Genomic DNA, 18,346 nt, shown 5'->3' with positions numbered 1-18,346 from the left:
ACAGCTCTTACCAGAAAAGAGATATTTGGATAATTCAAAAAACAAAATTTTAGTGATGCCTCCGGAATAATATGACAGGACTATAAAACAAAATCAGCTATTCCATTTTGTCCACAGAATTTTTTAGAGTTAGAAGAAAATACAACGCTTCCATTCACCCCTGTATAATGCCATGCAAGCAAAAATTTTTTTGTTACCGGAATAATACCAAACGATACCAATACATGCACCTACAAGCTGGTGCAAGAATGTTGAAAATCTGAGCACAAATAATAAAGTTATAAATTGTCAAACTTAATCAACAATTATGGGTGACGGAATTTTGTGCCGGTGGGTGTATATATATTTTAATATTGTACAAAGAAAAAAGTCTTTAACAAATTTTTAATGCTAATTCAGTAATATTTTGTTAAATTTTTTGTGTCAATTTTTAATTATTACACGTAGAGAAAAAAAAATTTAAAAGAATTGTTTACAACAAATTGACGAATATTTATTGTAAAAAATGTCATTTAGATGTTATTATTTTTATATGCTACCCTAAACTAAAAAAAAAAAAACATTGAATTTGGTCCATTATTAACGAAGATATTGCAAAGTACTACTGCACCAATCTTCATGCAAAAAGTTTTCATTTAAGGTCGCTATGAAAATCATTATTTTTTAAAATACTCTAAAATTTAAAACTCTATGTATAAATGACATTGTTGAGTAGTAGGGTTGATAGATGTACTCACGCACTTTAAAATGTTAATATTGATAAATAAACAAAATATGAATTTTTAAACTTAGAAAAGCTATCTCGGCAAAAAATGGATCTAGAAAATTTTTTCCTTTTGTGTGTCAAAAACTACCAGAAACATGAATATCGAAAAATAATTTCAAAATTTATAATCCCGGCGATGTTATTAAAAAAACAAATTTTTAAACAAATTACACCAATTTTCAAACACCATTTTGGAGGGGTGTTTAATTGAAATTTTGATTTGTCAATACATCTGTCGAAAATATACATAAAAGTAAAAAAAATGAGATCTTAAAAACTTGTATACTCTATCGACAACAACCGCGTTTTTGCAATTGAAAAAATGGTAATTTTTTACAAACAAATTACATATCTCATAAACTGCGTAATATTTAATAACCAATTTTTTTTCTGTTTATACTGTTACCATAGCGCAACTTTTTCTGTGAAACAAAATGTTTTATACTATTTATTTATGATGAAAATAATATTTCTTTGGAAATTTGTTTTTCAATTTTGATTTACAATTATTTAAATAAATTAAGGGTCAAATTTAATTCAGTAAATCTTATATAAAAAATTGTTTCTTCAGCTTTGCAGAAAAAAATTGTAAAAACCTTAATATGAACATAAATTACCGCAGCACTTAAAAAAGTAAATTTTGAGCAAAAATTACCGATTTTTAATTATTTAAACAATGATCCCCTCATATGAATCATATACTTTCTTGAAAATATCTTTTGTTGGGACCTAAACTTTGATAAAAAAATTATTCCAACCTGTACGGAATTACATTTTGATTTTATTTTATTTTATTGGGCTATTGGGGAACCGTCTCTCGCTGTCCTTACTATTCTATCTGTTGTCATTTGGCTTATGTAGTCGTTCCATTCATTTTTCTGTTTCTTACACTAACCCAGTTATTAATGTTGTCCACCTTGCATCACCGTCGTATATCTGTACTTCTAGTTCTGTCCCTTAGAGTCTTACCATCGATTTTTCGAAGTGTTTTTATCTCCGCTGTTTCGAGCAATCTTTTTGTCCTCTCTCTGTCGGGTCGTGTTTCTGGCGCGTATGTCATTATTGGTCTGATTTTTATTTCTCCATATTGTGTCATTCTGGCAACTTGCGGCTTTGTCTGCTCTATTTACTTGATCTTGCACTTCTGTTTCGAACCTTCCGTAGCTAGATAGTGTGATGCCTAGGTATTTAAACTTCATCACTTGTTCTATTATCTGACTCTCTTTTTTGGGGAAATTAACATGTTAAATTTTCTGGCGGTTGTGTTAAATTGGTTCTGATTGCGCATACGTTGAAAATCATCTTCACTTTGAGAGATTAGTATTGCATCGTCTACATAGCAGATTATTTTAAGTTGTTTTTCTCCCCTTTGGTATCCTTTTTTGTTCTTACTTTTTTTATTATTTCATCCATGATCAGGTTGAACAAGGAAGGACTCAAGGGATCCCCTGTCTTATCCCATTGCGAGCTTCAATTGAGTCAGTTAGTTCATCTTCTACTTTTACTTTTATTGTGTTGTTCTGGTAGATCTTTTCGATCGTTTTAATTATTCCTAGAGGTACCTCTCTTGAGTATAGCAAATGGATAATGTCCTTTAATTTGACTCTGTCAAATGCTTTCTTAAGATCCACGAAACATAAATATGCCAGTTTGTTGTATTCTAACGACTTCTCTTGAACTTGCCAAATTATAAATATAGCGTCAGTGCATGATCTTCCCGACCTAAAACCTTGTTGTTCTTCTACTAATGTTATAATTTCATTCAGTTTGTTTGATATCACTTTGGTTGTTAATTTTAATGTTGTGTTTATTAAGTTAATTCCTCTATAATTCTCCGGGTCCAATTTGTCTCCTTTTTTGAAGAGAGGTAATAGGATGCTTGATCTCCATTCCTCTGGTATTCTGTACCAACTATATTTCAATACGATAATTTACCGAATTACATTAACGTCTTACAAACGTTTGTTTCCAAACATCAATCATCATCATTCCTCAACCGCTGGCATCCACTTTTGGATATAGGTCTCCTTCATATTTTTCCATTGTTTTTTATCTCGTGCCTTCTGTATCTAATTTCCCACTGTTTTTCTCAAGTCATCCATACATCTTTTTGGTGGTCTACTTCGGTATCTTTTGTCTTCTCTAGGTCTCCATTCTATGAGTCTTTTGGTCCACCTATTATCATTTAAACGTACTACATGTCCAGCCCATCTCCATTTGACTTGTGCAATTTTTTCTATGACATCTGTCACTTTGGTCCTCTCTCTCACTATCCTATTTGGTACCATATATCTTCTTGCTATTCCCAACATTCCTCTTTCCATTTTTCTTTGGGTTATTCTCAATTTATATGCAGAATGTTTAGTCAAAGTTATGGTGTCGGAACCATTTGTTATTACCGGTAGTATGCATTGGTAAACTTTTTTCTTCAAGCAAATCGGTAGCGTTTCTTTTAGAATACGTCGCAGCTTGCCAAATGCTGCCAATTCCAAGTCTATACGACGATGGATCTCACAAGTTTGATTGTCTTTTCCTATTCTAACTTCATGCCCTAATATCAATCAAAAATCTATTTATGAGAAGCTACTCTTGATTTTTATTACAATTTTAACCCAGTTCACATAACCGGTCCAACGAGTGGCGTTGATCAGCCTTGTTTGGCCATTTCATCTGCTTTATCATTGCCCTTACGGTCTTCTAGTTTAGTTATGGCATCCATACAATCCCATACTAGCTAATAATTGACCTTTACAAAATTAAATGCCCTAAGCGCTGTGAAATTGGCAATTGAACCATACGTTCTTTTCTGCCTTTCCATTTGTTCCACGCAATAATGGATTGCCGTTATTTCTGCCTGGAAAATTGTGGAATTCTTAATAGATTTACCGGAAAATGTACCCCTTTCTTTGACCCTACTACAACGGCTCCTACACTCTCCAAAGTTTTTGAGCCATCAGTGTACCAGGTAGCTTCCGCTTGTATGGGTAGGTATACCTTCCTTTTAATCTTCGCTACTTGCTATATTAATTTTGAATTTATTGTCAAAGCTATATCTCGTAGCTGTTGTATCGACGGGTTGCCCCAATATAATATCTACTTTTAGCTCCTCAATTAGCTATTGTCAGTACTATGCGCGTGGCTTATGTGTTGCTGACTATGCATTAATCTGTGCATCAATGATCTGGCTTTGTTCTGTATGAAAATAAATAGGAGTTTTAGCAATATTTCCATAGATTTCCAATGCCGCAGTCGGATTTGTTTTTATGGTCCCCGTAATACACAGGCATGCTACCCTTTATGTATTAGTTAGCAGCCTTATGTCTCCCACTTACTGTGTCATTGTTAACCACGTCACATGCCCCTAGGTTATCATTAGTCTAATAACCCTTGTGTATAACCATAGAGTCATTTTGGGGTTGAGCCCCAATTCTTACTTTACTTACTTATCCTCTTCGTTTCCACTGTAACATAGGGCATCTACTGTCACTCTCCATTTTTGTCGATCTTGTGCTTTTTCTCTGACTTCTTTCCAGGTTAGGCCGACGTTTCCTGCTTCTTTAATAATTGTTTCCTTCCATATATTTATCGGCCTCCCTTGTTTCCGTTTTCTTGGAGGTTGAAATTCCAATGATTGTTTTGTTATGTCTGTGTCAGGTTTCCGCAGAGTATGACTCAACCATTTTCATCTTTCTTATTTCTTTATGTTTTGGTTCTTGTTTTTTTTTTCATAAGTTTGAGTTCTTCATCCGGTTGGCCAAAATATTCTTGGAATTTTTCTTAAGCATTTATTAATGAAGGATTGAATCTTACCAGTGTTGTCTTTTGTTATTCTCCAAGTTTGAGATCCATATAATAGACTACCTTTACATTACTATTGAAGATTTTTACTTTGGTGTCCAGTTTTATCTCATTACATTTTCATAATATATTATTTAACATATAGTATGCTGTCTGTGCTTGACCAATTCGTGTTTTAATATCCTCATCTGCTCCTCCTGTCGTGTTCAGTATGCTTCCTAATTCTTACCGTAGATAATTCTACATCTGCTCAAGGACATAGTAGCATTTCAGTGGTTTTCAGATTGTGAGTATTCCTATAATTAAAATATACCCTTAGATATTTTGTTTCTTTGGCAAATGAAATCTCTATTACTTCCAGCACAGATGGTTTTAGGCCTTGTAATGCTGTCTTTTTGCGAAGTTGACGGTTTTTATTTTTTTGAGCATTGACTATCAGTTTCTCTTGTTTACACCAGTTATCAACTATATTTTTAGGGCTACTTGCATTCTCCCAGATACCACCTGACGACAATTGCATTCTCTATTACAGTCTGTCTCTAGACAGATTTCTGAGATCATCTACCAAGGTTGTCCAAAATAGATGTGGCAGAACTTCTCCTTGTGGACAGCCTACACCTGGTCTTGCTTTCATGTTTGTTTTACCCAGAGTGGATATTACAATCCTCTTCTCCAGAAATGCCCTTATTCGTCTGCATATTACCTCAGGTGTACCTTGTCCACTCATTGCCTTTATAGAAGAGTTGGTAATAACATTATCAAATGCCCCTTCAATATCTAAAAAGTAGCAATTGCTTTGTTCTCATTTCACTTGGAAACAAGCCTATTTATATCATCGAACTCTGGGTCCGTAGATTTACCAGATTAGTATTCATATTGACCGTTGCTTAGAGGATTATGTTTTAGCACTCGGTCTCTTATATCTTTAAAAGAAAAGACCTTAGGCAATATATGATTTTAACTTTTTGCCATATTTCTGATACGACCTCCTATACTAAACTAGCTTTGAGGAGCTTGCATGTATGTTATCAATACCTATAAACCCTTTTACAAAAGTATCGGATATATGCCATCTGTCCCTGGCTGAAATTGATTTATGCCCATCTAATTCTGCTAGGTCTTGTGATTCCTGTGATTATTTCCCATTCTATAGAATTTGATCCAGTCAGCCTTTGGTCTATGTTGGTTCACATATCTGCTTTATTCAGAATTGTTGAGGCCGGAAAGTGAATGTTTATAAGTTCTCTGACTTTACCATTCTTTCTCTTCTCTTCTCATTCGTTCTCTTTACCATTAGCCTCCTATAAGAAACTTACTTGTTTAATGGTAGCACCATCGTTTGACTATTGGCAAGATATTACTATGACGAATGTCAAAAAGCACCTACATCATTAATATCTGCGACTATCTAGGCAGTTTTTTATAATGTTAACTATTATTGTCAGATGATTTCTTAGAAAGGCCTTATAGTGTTATTCTTATAGTTGCTGATCAAATAAGTTTGGGCTATAAACTGGCGAAAAGATTTATTGTATTTTATCGTCCGCCGACAGTTAACTTCCCCATATTTTCCCAGACTCTCCGTGACCAGCTTTCGAAGTTAGTACCTCTGTACCATTTGTAATTCTGAGATAGGTAGGTATATCTTTGAACATTTCAAAAGTTAATACATTCTCCGAGAACAACGAAAAAAAATGGATATAGAGATAGAATTATGAACTTTACCATCTCTATATCCATTTTTTTTCGTTGTTCTCGGAGAATGCATTAACTTTTCTTTCAAAAATATCTAATGCTTCTAATGCCATATTAAATGTTCTATTTAATCTAATCTAATGTCAGAATCTAATATCTTGTATGTCTATTATAGGTACAGTTTTTCTTGTGTTACATCCAATTTAATTCTAACACTTTATTGTAATAAAGTTGACGATTTATATCCATTTTAATTAAATCTAAAAAAGCCTTTTTCAAATATAAATTATTCTGTTGTCATTATTAGTTATTTAAATTTATGAGATTTCCAAGTTTGATTGCTTTATAAGCCGTTACAACTTTATAATTTAGATAATACCTCCGGCGTGTTGAGTGGTTTTTAAGCATATTATTACTGTACAAATATTACTGCTCCTTGCAAACTTTATAAATTAGTTATAAGGTATATTGAGTATTATTATTAATAATTAAGAGCTTGAATAAATTCAGTAGTTATGTAGTTCAAGAAACTGTTTAACTCTTACTTCGTTTTTAAACCAAAAAAATGTAAATTGTGAATTGAATAAAAGTTTTTTAAGACCTTTTTCTAGGTATACGTTTCAATTTCTGTATTATTTTGAAATAAACCTGTTTTGTTATTCTTCTTATAATTTTTTCTTGCTTTTAATACTGTAACAATATGAATGTGATTTAAATGGAAAAACTAATTATTTAACAGATATTTGGAAACACTAGATAATAAGTTCTGGAGGTAATACAAGTTTCTACTTCAGTTCTGCCCCTTAATATTTTTAATCATAATTATTACTTATACATTTGTGTTTTAGCGTAGGTATTTTTTAACAATTATTAAATGTTTAATATTTTGAATTTTCGAACAATATAATTCGACAATTAAATATAATTTCATCAACAAACGAATAAACAAACTTTGAACTAACAACCTGCAAGAGTGTGTCCTTTCCCTGTATATATAGTAGATTTGTTCCCTACCTTATTTTCTTTCTGTGTTGGTGAAATGACGTGATATAAACAGAAAATAATGTTAAAAACTATTTAGACTTTTAGATTAGACTAAAAATGTTTCTTAACTTGGTAAAAACAATATAAAATACCTTTTGTGATTATTCCTTCTTGAAAACAACAATGAAACAAAACAAAAACAAAAAAATATTTTTTCATATGAATACATAATTTTTTTTTGGAAAATACTAAATAAACATAATCGCCAATCAATTCAAGATCTGTCAAATCAAAGCCCTACATTTGAAAGTTAATTTAGTCGTAGCACTTAATTCACAAGCCGAAAAAAGTAATTAGACCAGGCGATCTTTGTTTTGGGTTTAGTAAATCATATATGGTTTTATTTTTTGCTTGAACCGCTTCGAAATATTATTAGAAATAAAAATTTTACCATGCGGACACTTCAAAAGGTGGGTTGAAGTTTTTAACAATTTGTGAAAAAATTCATGTTTTTTATGCATTTTAAAAAAACACAAAAAACTTTTGCAATTAAATTTCCTACAAGATAGAATTACTTACAAATTGGAGAAATAATTATTAGATATTACTGCAAAATTAGCAAAAAAAAAACTTTAAAAAATGGTCAAAACTCAATGTTTTTCAGTAATCTTTTTCAGGTATTTAAAAGCCACATAGATCCTTCAAAATTTATCCAGAAAATATTTTCAATATAAAATACACACTACACAAAATTTCAGTACACTTGATCGAGAAGTTTTCGCAAAATAATTTTGCAATCTAAATTTTTGAAAAATGTTATTAATTTTCAAAATTATGCAGAGCTGACAAAAAAGTTTTACATACCTACGTGAAATTTTTTGCATATAAAAAGGATTCAAGCTTTCAAATAAAATTAAAATATATTGAATAGAAGGGCCTGGATAATTTTTAAACAACTCTACAATTTTTAAGATAATAAACAAATAGAGTAACTTTTTACCATTTTTTTAACAAATATTGATTTTTCACCCTTTTTGATGGTTTTTGCTACTTTTTCAAGAATAATAATTATTTGTTTAATTTACAATCAATTCTATCTGGTAGGAAATTTAATTGCAAAATTTTCAGTCTTCACAAAATTTTTTTAAAATGTATAGCAACGAAAAAGAGGGAAAAAAATTGAATATTTGAAGTGAATACTTCTTATCGCTCGGAATGGAATTTTGACGGGACTAAAATTGCATTGGGCGTCATTCAAAAATCGCGCGAGTGGTAACCTTGGGGTATACCGTAATGTACATATCTATACACTTATTATTCATATTTTAAACAAATTGAATAAATGAATTATATCATTTGTTTATTATTTAGTTATATTCAAATATTAATAAATTATTATGTTTGTGTGTATCAACAAAATATACGTAGTTTAGATACGTTTGAGTTTGACAGATTCGTCAAAGTCAAACTAAATTCTAAATTATTATCTAATAAAACATAAATACCATTTGACAGGAAATTTAATTATTATATAAAATAAATAAGATGTTTAAAAATACAATTCGAGTATAGTTTTAAAGAAATTCATAATATAATATAATAAAATTAAATAAAATAAATCGACTCGGATCGAATCGAATATAATTGAATATACAGGGTGTAACAAAAATACAGGTCATAAATTAAATCACATATTCTGGGAATAAAAATAGTTCGAATGAACCTAACTTACCGTAGTACTAATATGCACATAAAAAAAGTTACAGCCCTTTGAAGTTGCAAAATGAAAATCGATTTTTTCAAATATATCGAAAACTATTAGAGATTTTTTAACGAAAATGGACATGTGGCAATCGTATGGCAGGAACATCTTAAATAAAAATTATAGTTTTAATTATTATTAATTATTAATTATTTTATTAAATATATTATTAAAAATTATTAATAATTAAAATTATAGCAACTCATAAATATTGGCAATATCATTTTAAAGTCTTCTACTTTAAAATGTATAATATATGTCTAAATTGCCAATATAAATGAGTCAGATTAAATAAATTATTAGAAGAATTTTTTTGCTTAGCAACAACATTTTTGTTTATTTAGTAATATTTTGTATTTTGACAACGGCACCCGATTTGGGCGTCGAAACGTTAATAAAATTATTTTTTTCATTTTAATTGTGGCTTATTTCCCATATAAATAATTAATCATAAAAATGCCACAAGGAAATAGCTTCAGAACAACATTAAAAATTATAGTGTAATTTGTGCACCCCACAAAAATTGTATGGGGGTTTTGTTCCCTTAAACCCTCCCAAACTTTTGTGTACGTTCCAATTAAATTAGTATCGTGGTATCATTAGTTAAATTAAATATTTTTAAAACTTTTTTGGCTCTTAGTATTTTTTCGATCAGGCAGTTTTTAACGAGTTGCGGCTTCTTCTTTAATATGTTTACATAAAAATTTTATGGGGGTTTTGTTGCTTTAAACCCCCCAAATGTTTGTGTATGTTCCAATTAAACTATTACTGCGATACCATTAGTTAAACACAGTGTTTTTAAAAATTTTTGCCTCTTTGTATTTTTACGATAAGGCACCTTTTATCGAGATGTGGCTTCTTTTTTAATATGGTTCAAAATATACCTAAAACTGTAAATCATAAATGAATTTTCATATTATTACTAAGGGCCGGTATTTCCAACCTCACTTAAGCCAAAGCTTACTTTAAGCCTTTGCTTAAGCTTAGATGCCTGTATTTCCACTTCAATTTGAGGCTTAAGCCTAGGCTTAAACCAAATAATTTTAAGCTCGCGCGGAAGTTGGTTTAAGCCTTTGCTTAAAATTTGTTTTCTGTTTTTTGAGGTTATTTCTATAGATTATTAATTATAGAGTTGTTTTGAAAACCAACTTTTAAGTAATAACGTTATTATTGGATTATTAAATAATAATCTATTAATTTATTAATCGTAATAACGATTATTAAAATTCTTACTTCTTTTGGAAGGTCTAGGCACATGAAAATTGTTTATATCTGCAATGCTTGGTAGGAATATTTATTTTACAAAAATAAACTTACATTCCAATTTGACATTTTAAGGAATATATCCAATAAACAAAATTACAAAGACAGATCTATTGCTTATGCAAAATAACAATTAAAATATAACCAGAGAAAATATAGACAATAAACTAAAAACACATGTACTATGTACACAAAATTAAGTGAAGTAAAAATAACATTGATACAGATGACAAGATAAAATTAAATGTCAACAGTAGTGGTTTTTACCTCAGAACAGTTAGCTCTGGCACTTTGACGTATTCAGAGGTACCAAACCAATTAACTTTACAGCTGAGCTTCAGTTTAGTTAAGAGAATGATGGAAATACGGCACCCAGCTTAAGCTTCTCCTTAACTTTTGACACAGGCTTAGGGCCGGTATTTCAATAGCTACTTAAGCTTTTGCTTAGCTAAGCCTGTGTCAAAAGTTAAGGATAAGCTTAAGCTGGGTGCCGTATTTCCATCATTCTCTTAACTAAACTGATGCTCAGCTGTAAAGTTAATTGGTTTGGTACCTCTGAATACGTCAAAGTGCCAGAGCTAACTGTTCTGAGGTAAAAACCACTACTGTTGACATTTAATTTTATCTTGTCATCTGTATCAATGTTATTTTAACTTCACTTAATTTTGTGTACATGGTACATGTGTGTTTTTAGTTTATTGTCTATATTTTCTCTGGTTATATTTTTATTGTTATTTTGCATAAGCAATAATCTGTCTTTGTAATTTTGTTTATTGGATATATTCCTTAAAATGTCAAATTGGAATGTAAGTTTATTTTTGTAAAATAAATATTCCTACCAAGCATTGCAGAAATAAACAATTTTCATGTGCCTACACCTTCCAAAAGTAGTAAGAATTTTAATAATCGTTATTACGATTAATAAATTAATAAATTATTATTTAATAATCCAATAATAACGTTATTACTTAAAAGTTGGTTTTCAAAACAACTCTATAATTAATAATCTATAGAAATAACCTCAAAAAACAGAAAACAAATTTTAACCAACTCCCGCGCGAGCTTAAAATTATTTGGTTTAAGCCTAGGCTTAAGCCTCAAATTGAAGTGGAAATACAGGCATCTAAGCTTAAGCAAAGGCTTAAAGTAAGCTTTGGCTTAAGTGAGGTTGGAAATACCGGCCCTTAGCTAAGCAAAAGCTTAAGTAGCTATTGAAATACCGGCCCTTAGTCTCCAAGTCTCCATAATCGTACTTAACCATGTACCGGGTGTCCCAATAAGAATGGCGCTCGGCCATATCTCAGGAAATGTTTATAGTACAGCTTTGGGAAAAAAAAATTTATGACAAAATTTGCGTCGAGAAAAGCCTGGAAATTATTTTCATAATTGTAAGTCCACCGCTAGAGGGCGTAATTAAATATCAAAAATTAAAAAATCGAAATTTTACAAAATTTGCCTAATGAAAGGACACTGGAAATCCGATTATCGTATTCTTCATAAAATTCTGCGCATATTTTATTTCACAAGTTTAAGTCTACCTGTGCAAATAAGAGGTGGGGGTGAGTGGGAACATTGTTATGAAAAAATCGCTGTAAGTCCGGTTCTGCTTAATCGATTTTTGCAAACTTGGTCTTGTTGAAAACATCTCTTTTTCGTCAATGTAATAGTTATAATTTGGAAACAGCCTATTACGTAATATGCCGGTTAGGAGGCGCTATTCATTTTCTTTTTAGAAATCTAGTTTTCTTTGAAAAATATTAAATACAAGTATGTATTTTTTCCTGTATTACAAAATTAGACCAAATTAGCAACAGAATACCGAAAACCTCATGTCTATACCTTTTTCTATCTCGAGATATCTTAAGAAACGTGTAAATTTTAAACATAACTGTTGCTGTCATGTAAGTGGAAATATATAGAAGCAAGTAGTGTGCTTTGGAAAAAAACAAAGAAACATTTTCCACATGTCACCGTATATAATAAATCAAAACAAAATATGAAAAACTCTACTACTGGGGTGACGTCTTTGGGGATATTTCATTGCATATATTCTAGCCGCAACAGTTGCATTTCTTATGCATTCAAAGAATGTGGCTATCATGTCAAATGCTTCTTAGTTTGTAAGAATCATCTTGAATTTCACTCTGTATAAATTTTATATAAATTTTAATAGAAACAAACCGCAACAAACCATCAATGAACAAATTTTTATGTTTTACTGATTTGACACATAATTTGACACATTATGACTTTTTGAATTAATACTTCTAATTTTTTCCATAGCACACTACTTGTGTCCACTTTGACTTCCTTAACTTAGTTTACCGGTGACAATAACAGTTATGTATTTATCTTAGTTGGGAATAGGATAATTGATATTAAAATATAATGAAATAAAAATTAAAAATTTGTGTAGAAAATCTGACGTTTTTATATTTTCTACGATTCATCGAGAGAAAAGCAAATGCGCGGAGGCAGCAATTCATAAAAATTTACATATTAACGCTATTTTTTTGGTATTATTTTAAGTATTAAAATTAGTGTAATATTTAAACAAAAATAAAATTAAACTGTTTAAAATATATTTATTTCGTTAAAATCATAATAGTAGAAATATAACTTCTTACTCGCGTACAAAGTACACACACTCTTTTTTTGTTATATTTTATAGTGTTATTTGTCTTATTGTTGTTTTGATTCATTATATACGGTGACATCTGGACAATGTTTCTTTGTTTTTTTTTTCATAGCACACTACGTGCTTCTATATATTTCCACTTATATGACAGCAACTGTTATTTTTAAAATTTACACGTTTCTTAAGATATCTCGAGATAGAAAAAAGGTATCGACATGCGGTTTTCGGTATTCTGTTGCTAATTTAGTCTAATTTTGTAATACTGGGAAAAATATACATACTTGTATTTAATATTTTCCAAAGAAAACTAGATTTCTAAAAAACAATAAATAGCGCCTTCTAGCCGGCATATTACGTAATATGCTGTTTCCAAGTTATAACTATTACATTGACGAAAAAGAGCTGTTTTCAATAAGACCAAGTTTATAAAAATCGATTAAACAGAACCGGACTTACAGCGATTTTTTCATAACAAGGTTCCCACTCACCCCCATCTCTTATTTACATAGGTAGACTTAAACTTGTGAAATAAAATATGCACAGAATTGTATGAAGAATACGACGATTGGATTTCTAGTGCCCATTCATTAGGCAAATTTTGTAAAATTTCGATTTTTTAATTTTTGATATTCAATTACGCCCTCTAGCGGTGGACTTACAATTACGAAAATAATTTCCAGGATTTTCTCGGGGCAACTTTTGTTATAAAATTTGTTTTCCCAAAGCTGTAGTATAAACGGTTCCTGAAATATGGCCGAGAGTCATTCTTATTGGGACACCCGGTACAAAATGTGGTGGATTTGACAAATATTCAAAATATCTCGATAAAACCTCGACTATTCGAAAAAGTACTAAGAAGCAAAAAAGTTTTGAAACATTGTGTTTAACTAATGGTACTACAATAATAATTAAATTGGAACGTACACAAAAGTTTGGGGGGGTTTAAAGGAACAAAACCCCCATAAAACTTTTATGGGGTGTCTAAAAGTCACTATTATTTTTTCTTAAGATACTACTGCCATAAGAATGCCACATGTCTATATTCAATAAAATATCTCAAATAGTTTTCGATATATTGGAAAAAATCGATTTTTATTTTGTAACTTCAAAGGGCTGTAACTTTTTTATGTGCATATTTGTACTAAGGTAAGTTAGGTTCAATCGAACTATTTTTGGTCCCAGAATATGTGACTAAATTTATGACCTGTATTTTTGTTACACCTTGTATAAGAAGTGTTTATTCTGTCGGCACTCCGCAAGTGTCACGCACTCTTTTATTTCACAAATTGTTTAATAAGAAATTTAATCCACCTTTTGAAATGTCCGCAAAGTAAAATTATCATTTCTAATAATATCTCGAAGCCATTAAATCAAAAAAAATAAATTGTAAGTATACGATTTACCCAAATGAGGGTGTTTCAAAAAAGACACCTCCTGGACTAAAAATACAATGGGTAAATATGTATATGTATTGTTACTATTTTCTTGCTAATTTCATAATAAGGGTGTTCATAATAAGTTCCTTTTGGCGACAATATCGTTGAACTTTTTTTAATTAAAAACTTCCAAAGTTAGATAATACACCCACATTGATTAACTAATAGCTTCCATTTGATCTATATCTTGAGCTAGAGAGACGACTACGTTCATTGAACTATAAAAATAGTATAATAGAATTTAAACGTAGATTATGATGTGAGTATGACGAATACGACAAGAGTCGTGAAGGGGCGAGTGTCGTATAGAATACGAGCATTACACTGTCAATTAAATGCAAATTGCATACATGACTTTTTCTATGATCATTCACTGCAAAAAAATATATTTAAATTTATTGATACATTTATATTTTTGAATATTACAATTATTAAAATTTATTCGAGGTTAAATTTTCAACATACCTATTGTATCCAAGCATATGCATTTGACTTGAGATAGCTCATTCCGCATATGCCACCTTTGAGACAGAACGTCATCTCACGATTCTGTTGGTTAAAAATATGTATCGTATCGTAATGAACATCTGTATCATAATGAAGCTTATTATGATACATGTATTGAAATTGTAATTGGTTTAAAGTATGAGAGTGGAAAAGTAAAAATTATTTTTACTGTAAGATTTAAGAAATTGCAAGAATTAAACTAATTAAGCAATTGGCAATGTATTAGAACAAGTTCTTATGATATTTCAGATAATTTTCAGTAGTTAACGAATATTTAATTACTAGAAAACAATTCCAAAATGACTATCTAACGTTTAAAACTAAAAAATCACTACACATCTAATCACTCAAATAGACACTGGTTTATTGAATTTATTATTACTTGTAGCTGAATACGTATTTTATCAAATTAAGAAACATTTTGGTTCCTGAAAGTTTATTGCTTGGTTAGTTTTTTGTACTAAAATAAGCAACGTTCAGCTATGTTTGTTAAAAAATACCTAATGTTGACGAACGGCACTGTCTCATCGACCTCGGCCTGTGAATTTCATGTGAATATCATTTGAGGAGGGTACGATCGTAGTACGTGAAGAATTTAGACATATTTATTGATATTTGATGTAAAAAGCTTGCGTGTGAGTGTCAGTAGAAAAAAAAAGTATACCATTGTTTATATTTTGATTTAGAAGAAAGTTGGGTGTACATATAGTAGACATCATGGTGTTCAGGGTATTTTATGCTTGACATATTCCATAATTCACTTATTTATTTTGTACAAACTTACCGTATTTTTTTAGTTTTGGTTAATTTTATGTTTGTAGCATAGTGTAGTATTATTAGATGTAGTGTTTTTTGTGCACAATAGTTACAAAGATAATATCTAACTTGACGGATGTTACAGGAACATATTTCAACTGTATTATGTTTATGGTGGCTTCTTCTGTGGTACTTACAGTTGTGGTACTTAATTACCATCATCGTACCGCTGATATTCATGAGATGCCTCAATGGGTAAGTCAAATTTTTTTGAACGAAAAACTAAAAGTGTGATATTTTGTTATAAAACAGATTGAACCTCTTCTTCTTCTCCTTCTTACTTGTTAGTTCAGGAAAGACAGGTTAATCTCTTACCCTGGTTCGTAAGACCTTTGTACTAGACCTTGTTTTTTCCATTTAAGTCCTGTGGCCTTAACGAAGGACAACAGTGTCCTAACTGGTAGTTTTAGGATCTCTTCTGGCTCATATCGCTTAGCACATTGCAAGGACATAGGATGTGTATGGCAGCCTTTTCTTCCGTTTCCAATTTTCTGCATCATAGTTCATTCACTTTACCTAGTTAATATAGATGTTTTCTTAAACGACAATGTCCAGTCAATATTTCGGTGACCGTTTTGATCTCTTGTTTATTGAATTTCATCAAATTATCCGAGAGTTTTTAATCAATATTTCTGATTATTTTCTTCGTCTGGATTTGCCATTGGCTCGCTCTCCATTTCTTTTTATGATTCCTTATCAGCCACTTCTGTATTTCCTTTTTGGAGCACCTTAAGTGATGCCACAGAACGGTTCTGGACGTACAAAGATTTCTGTCGAGCTTTGTTTTGCCAAAGAATCTGCTCATTCTTTCTCGTGCACCCGTTCATAACTTGGCACCCATATTAAAGACACTTAGATTTACTAGATATCTTTTGTCAGCTTATTGAGAAGATTTTAGTTCTTCACCACTCTTTATTTGGTGAGTGCCAGAATAGCCACTTAGCTATCTGTATAAATGTTGATTTTCTTTGCTTTGAGGTCTCCATCATCAAACCACCAAAAAGAAATTTCAGCCTGGAACACAATATTCATTATTGTATATTGACCTAGGCTGTAAGATATATTATAATTACACCTCTGTCCAAAGACTGCTGATGAAGTACCATGGGCAGTTTTAGATCCATCAGTGAACCATATTGAGTCCCATTAATATTTGGGTCTTTTTGTTCTCTAGATGGTATAATTGAAGCGCTCAGAGCAACAGTGGCCTAAGCCACTTGCATTTATCTCGAAACTTCGTTTTTTGGGGTTTATTAGGCCACTGTTGCTCTGAGCGCCTCAATTGTGTTAATTCTTCTCAATGAACATTAGTTCTGCTCTGGTTGTATCTGAGTTCATCATAAAGATGGGTGTCCTTAAGAATATTCAATACATAAATCGGCCCTCTAGTGTTTGCTTTAAATATAAGATGATCTTAAGACTACCGTGGAAATATATAATTCCAGTAGAGGGAGACCTTTGATAACTTAAAGATGTCGTTCCTATACTATTCATGGCTTCTTTTACATATATTTAGAAGCGCTTGTCTTTGTAGCGTTGTGAGAGAGGTCGCTCAAGATTTTAAAGCCATGTTTTTTCAACAAAGTACTGAACCATAAGTAACTTTCGATTATATCACTGATGTGTATAACCAACACATGGGCGCCCATACCCATGGACAGGGGGGAGGCCGTACCCCCCCTAGCTTTTCGGGTGCTGTAAACTATATATGGTTATCCAAAGTATACAGAATATAATGTGCAACATCTTCACGTCTGCCCCCCCCCCCTGAAAATTTTTGTATGGGCGCCGGTGAACCAACAGATTACCTTTGGTTTCAAGCTCCAGGTTTTACGTACAACTCGTCTGCAGTTTCAGAAGAGTAGCGTAGCCCTGTTGGTTATATTGTTAATGTGAGTGTTCTAATTGAGTTTGTAATCCAGAAATATCCCTAGAAACTTGACCTTATTGGTTCGTTCTAGTTCCTCCCCAAACATTTTCAGTTCACTGAGTTCACTCACTCCAGCAAGCTTGCTCTTATTCGTGAAGGCTACTAATTTAGTTTTGGTAGGGTTCACATAAACATTCTCTTTCAGACATCAATTCTCTATGTAATGAAGGGCGTCTGATTCGCAATAGTATTGGGAAGTTTTCTCCTTGTCATTACAATGTCGTCTACGAAATCCTGAACCCAGATTCCTTGGCTACCAAGTCATGAATCAAGTATTCAAAGACTATATTCCATAATGTTAGTGACAGTACACTCCCTTGAGGACATCCTTTAGTTACCCTCAGATTTGTAACATCTTCATACTTATCTGCAGACATTATTATACTCTGAAGCATCTGAATAATCCACTTACAGTGCTGGATTTACCACTAGGCCGCGGCCTAGGGCCGCAAGCAAAAGGGGGCCGCAGCGTTTGGGCAAAAAAAATTTTAGTAAAAAAATTGAATTTTTATTTCCCAAAATAAATTAATAATTACCGCTACTGTAAATCGATAAGAGATTATCGATTATAAATATAAATATAAGATTATAAATTAAATTAGAGAATGCTAATCTTCTAAACATGTGGTACGATATTTTACAACGTTTTGACAAGAGTAGCAAAACATTGCAAAAGACTGCTACAGACTTGAATGTGTCTTGCAACATATACAAATCTCTAAAGGAGTCGTATTGTGAGTCTCTAAATCAG

At 31.4% G+C, this 18,346-nt stretch overlaps 1 protein-coding gene across 4 annotated transcripts in view; it reads left to right on the top strand.

Annotated features, from left to right (window-relative positions):
• The window catches only part of LOC114328607 (neuronal acetylcholine receptor subunit alpha-7), a 1,048,703-nt gene that overhangs the window by 1,026,663 nt on the left and 3,694 nt on the right, over window positions 1-18,346 (top strand). For all 4 annotated transcript variants that reach the window (XM_050663684.1, XM_050663682.1, XM_050663683.1 and 1 more), the window contains exon 9: window positions 15,751-15,860. In XM_050663684.1, coding sequence (XP_050519641.1) covers window positions 15,751-15,860 — 110 coding nt within the window. The remainder of the gene's footprint in view (window positions 1-15,750; window positions 15,861-18,346) is intronic.

The sequence above is a fragment of the Diabrotica virgifera genome, chromosome 10, assembly GCF_917563875.1.
Source record: "Diabrotica virgifera virgifera chromosome 10, PGI_DIABVI_V3a".
In the NCBI taxonomy this organism is placed as follows: domain Eukaryota; kingdom Metazoa; phylum Arthropoda; class Insecta; order Coleoptera; family Chrysomelidae; genus Diabrotica; species Diabrotica virgifera.
The sequence above is the reverse complement of the archived record's forward strand: the minus strand, read 5'-3'. Positions and strand labels throughout refer to the sequence as shown.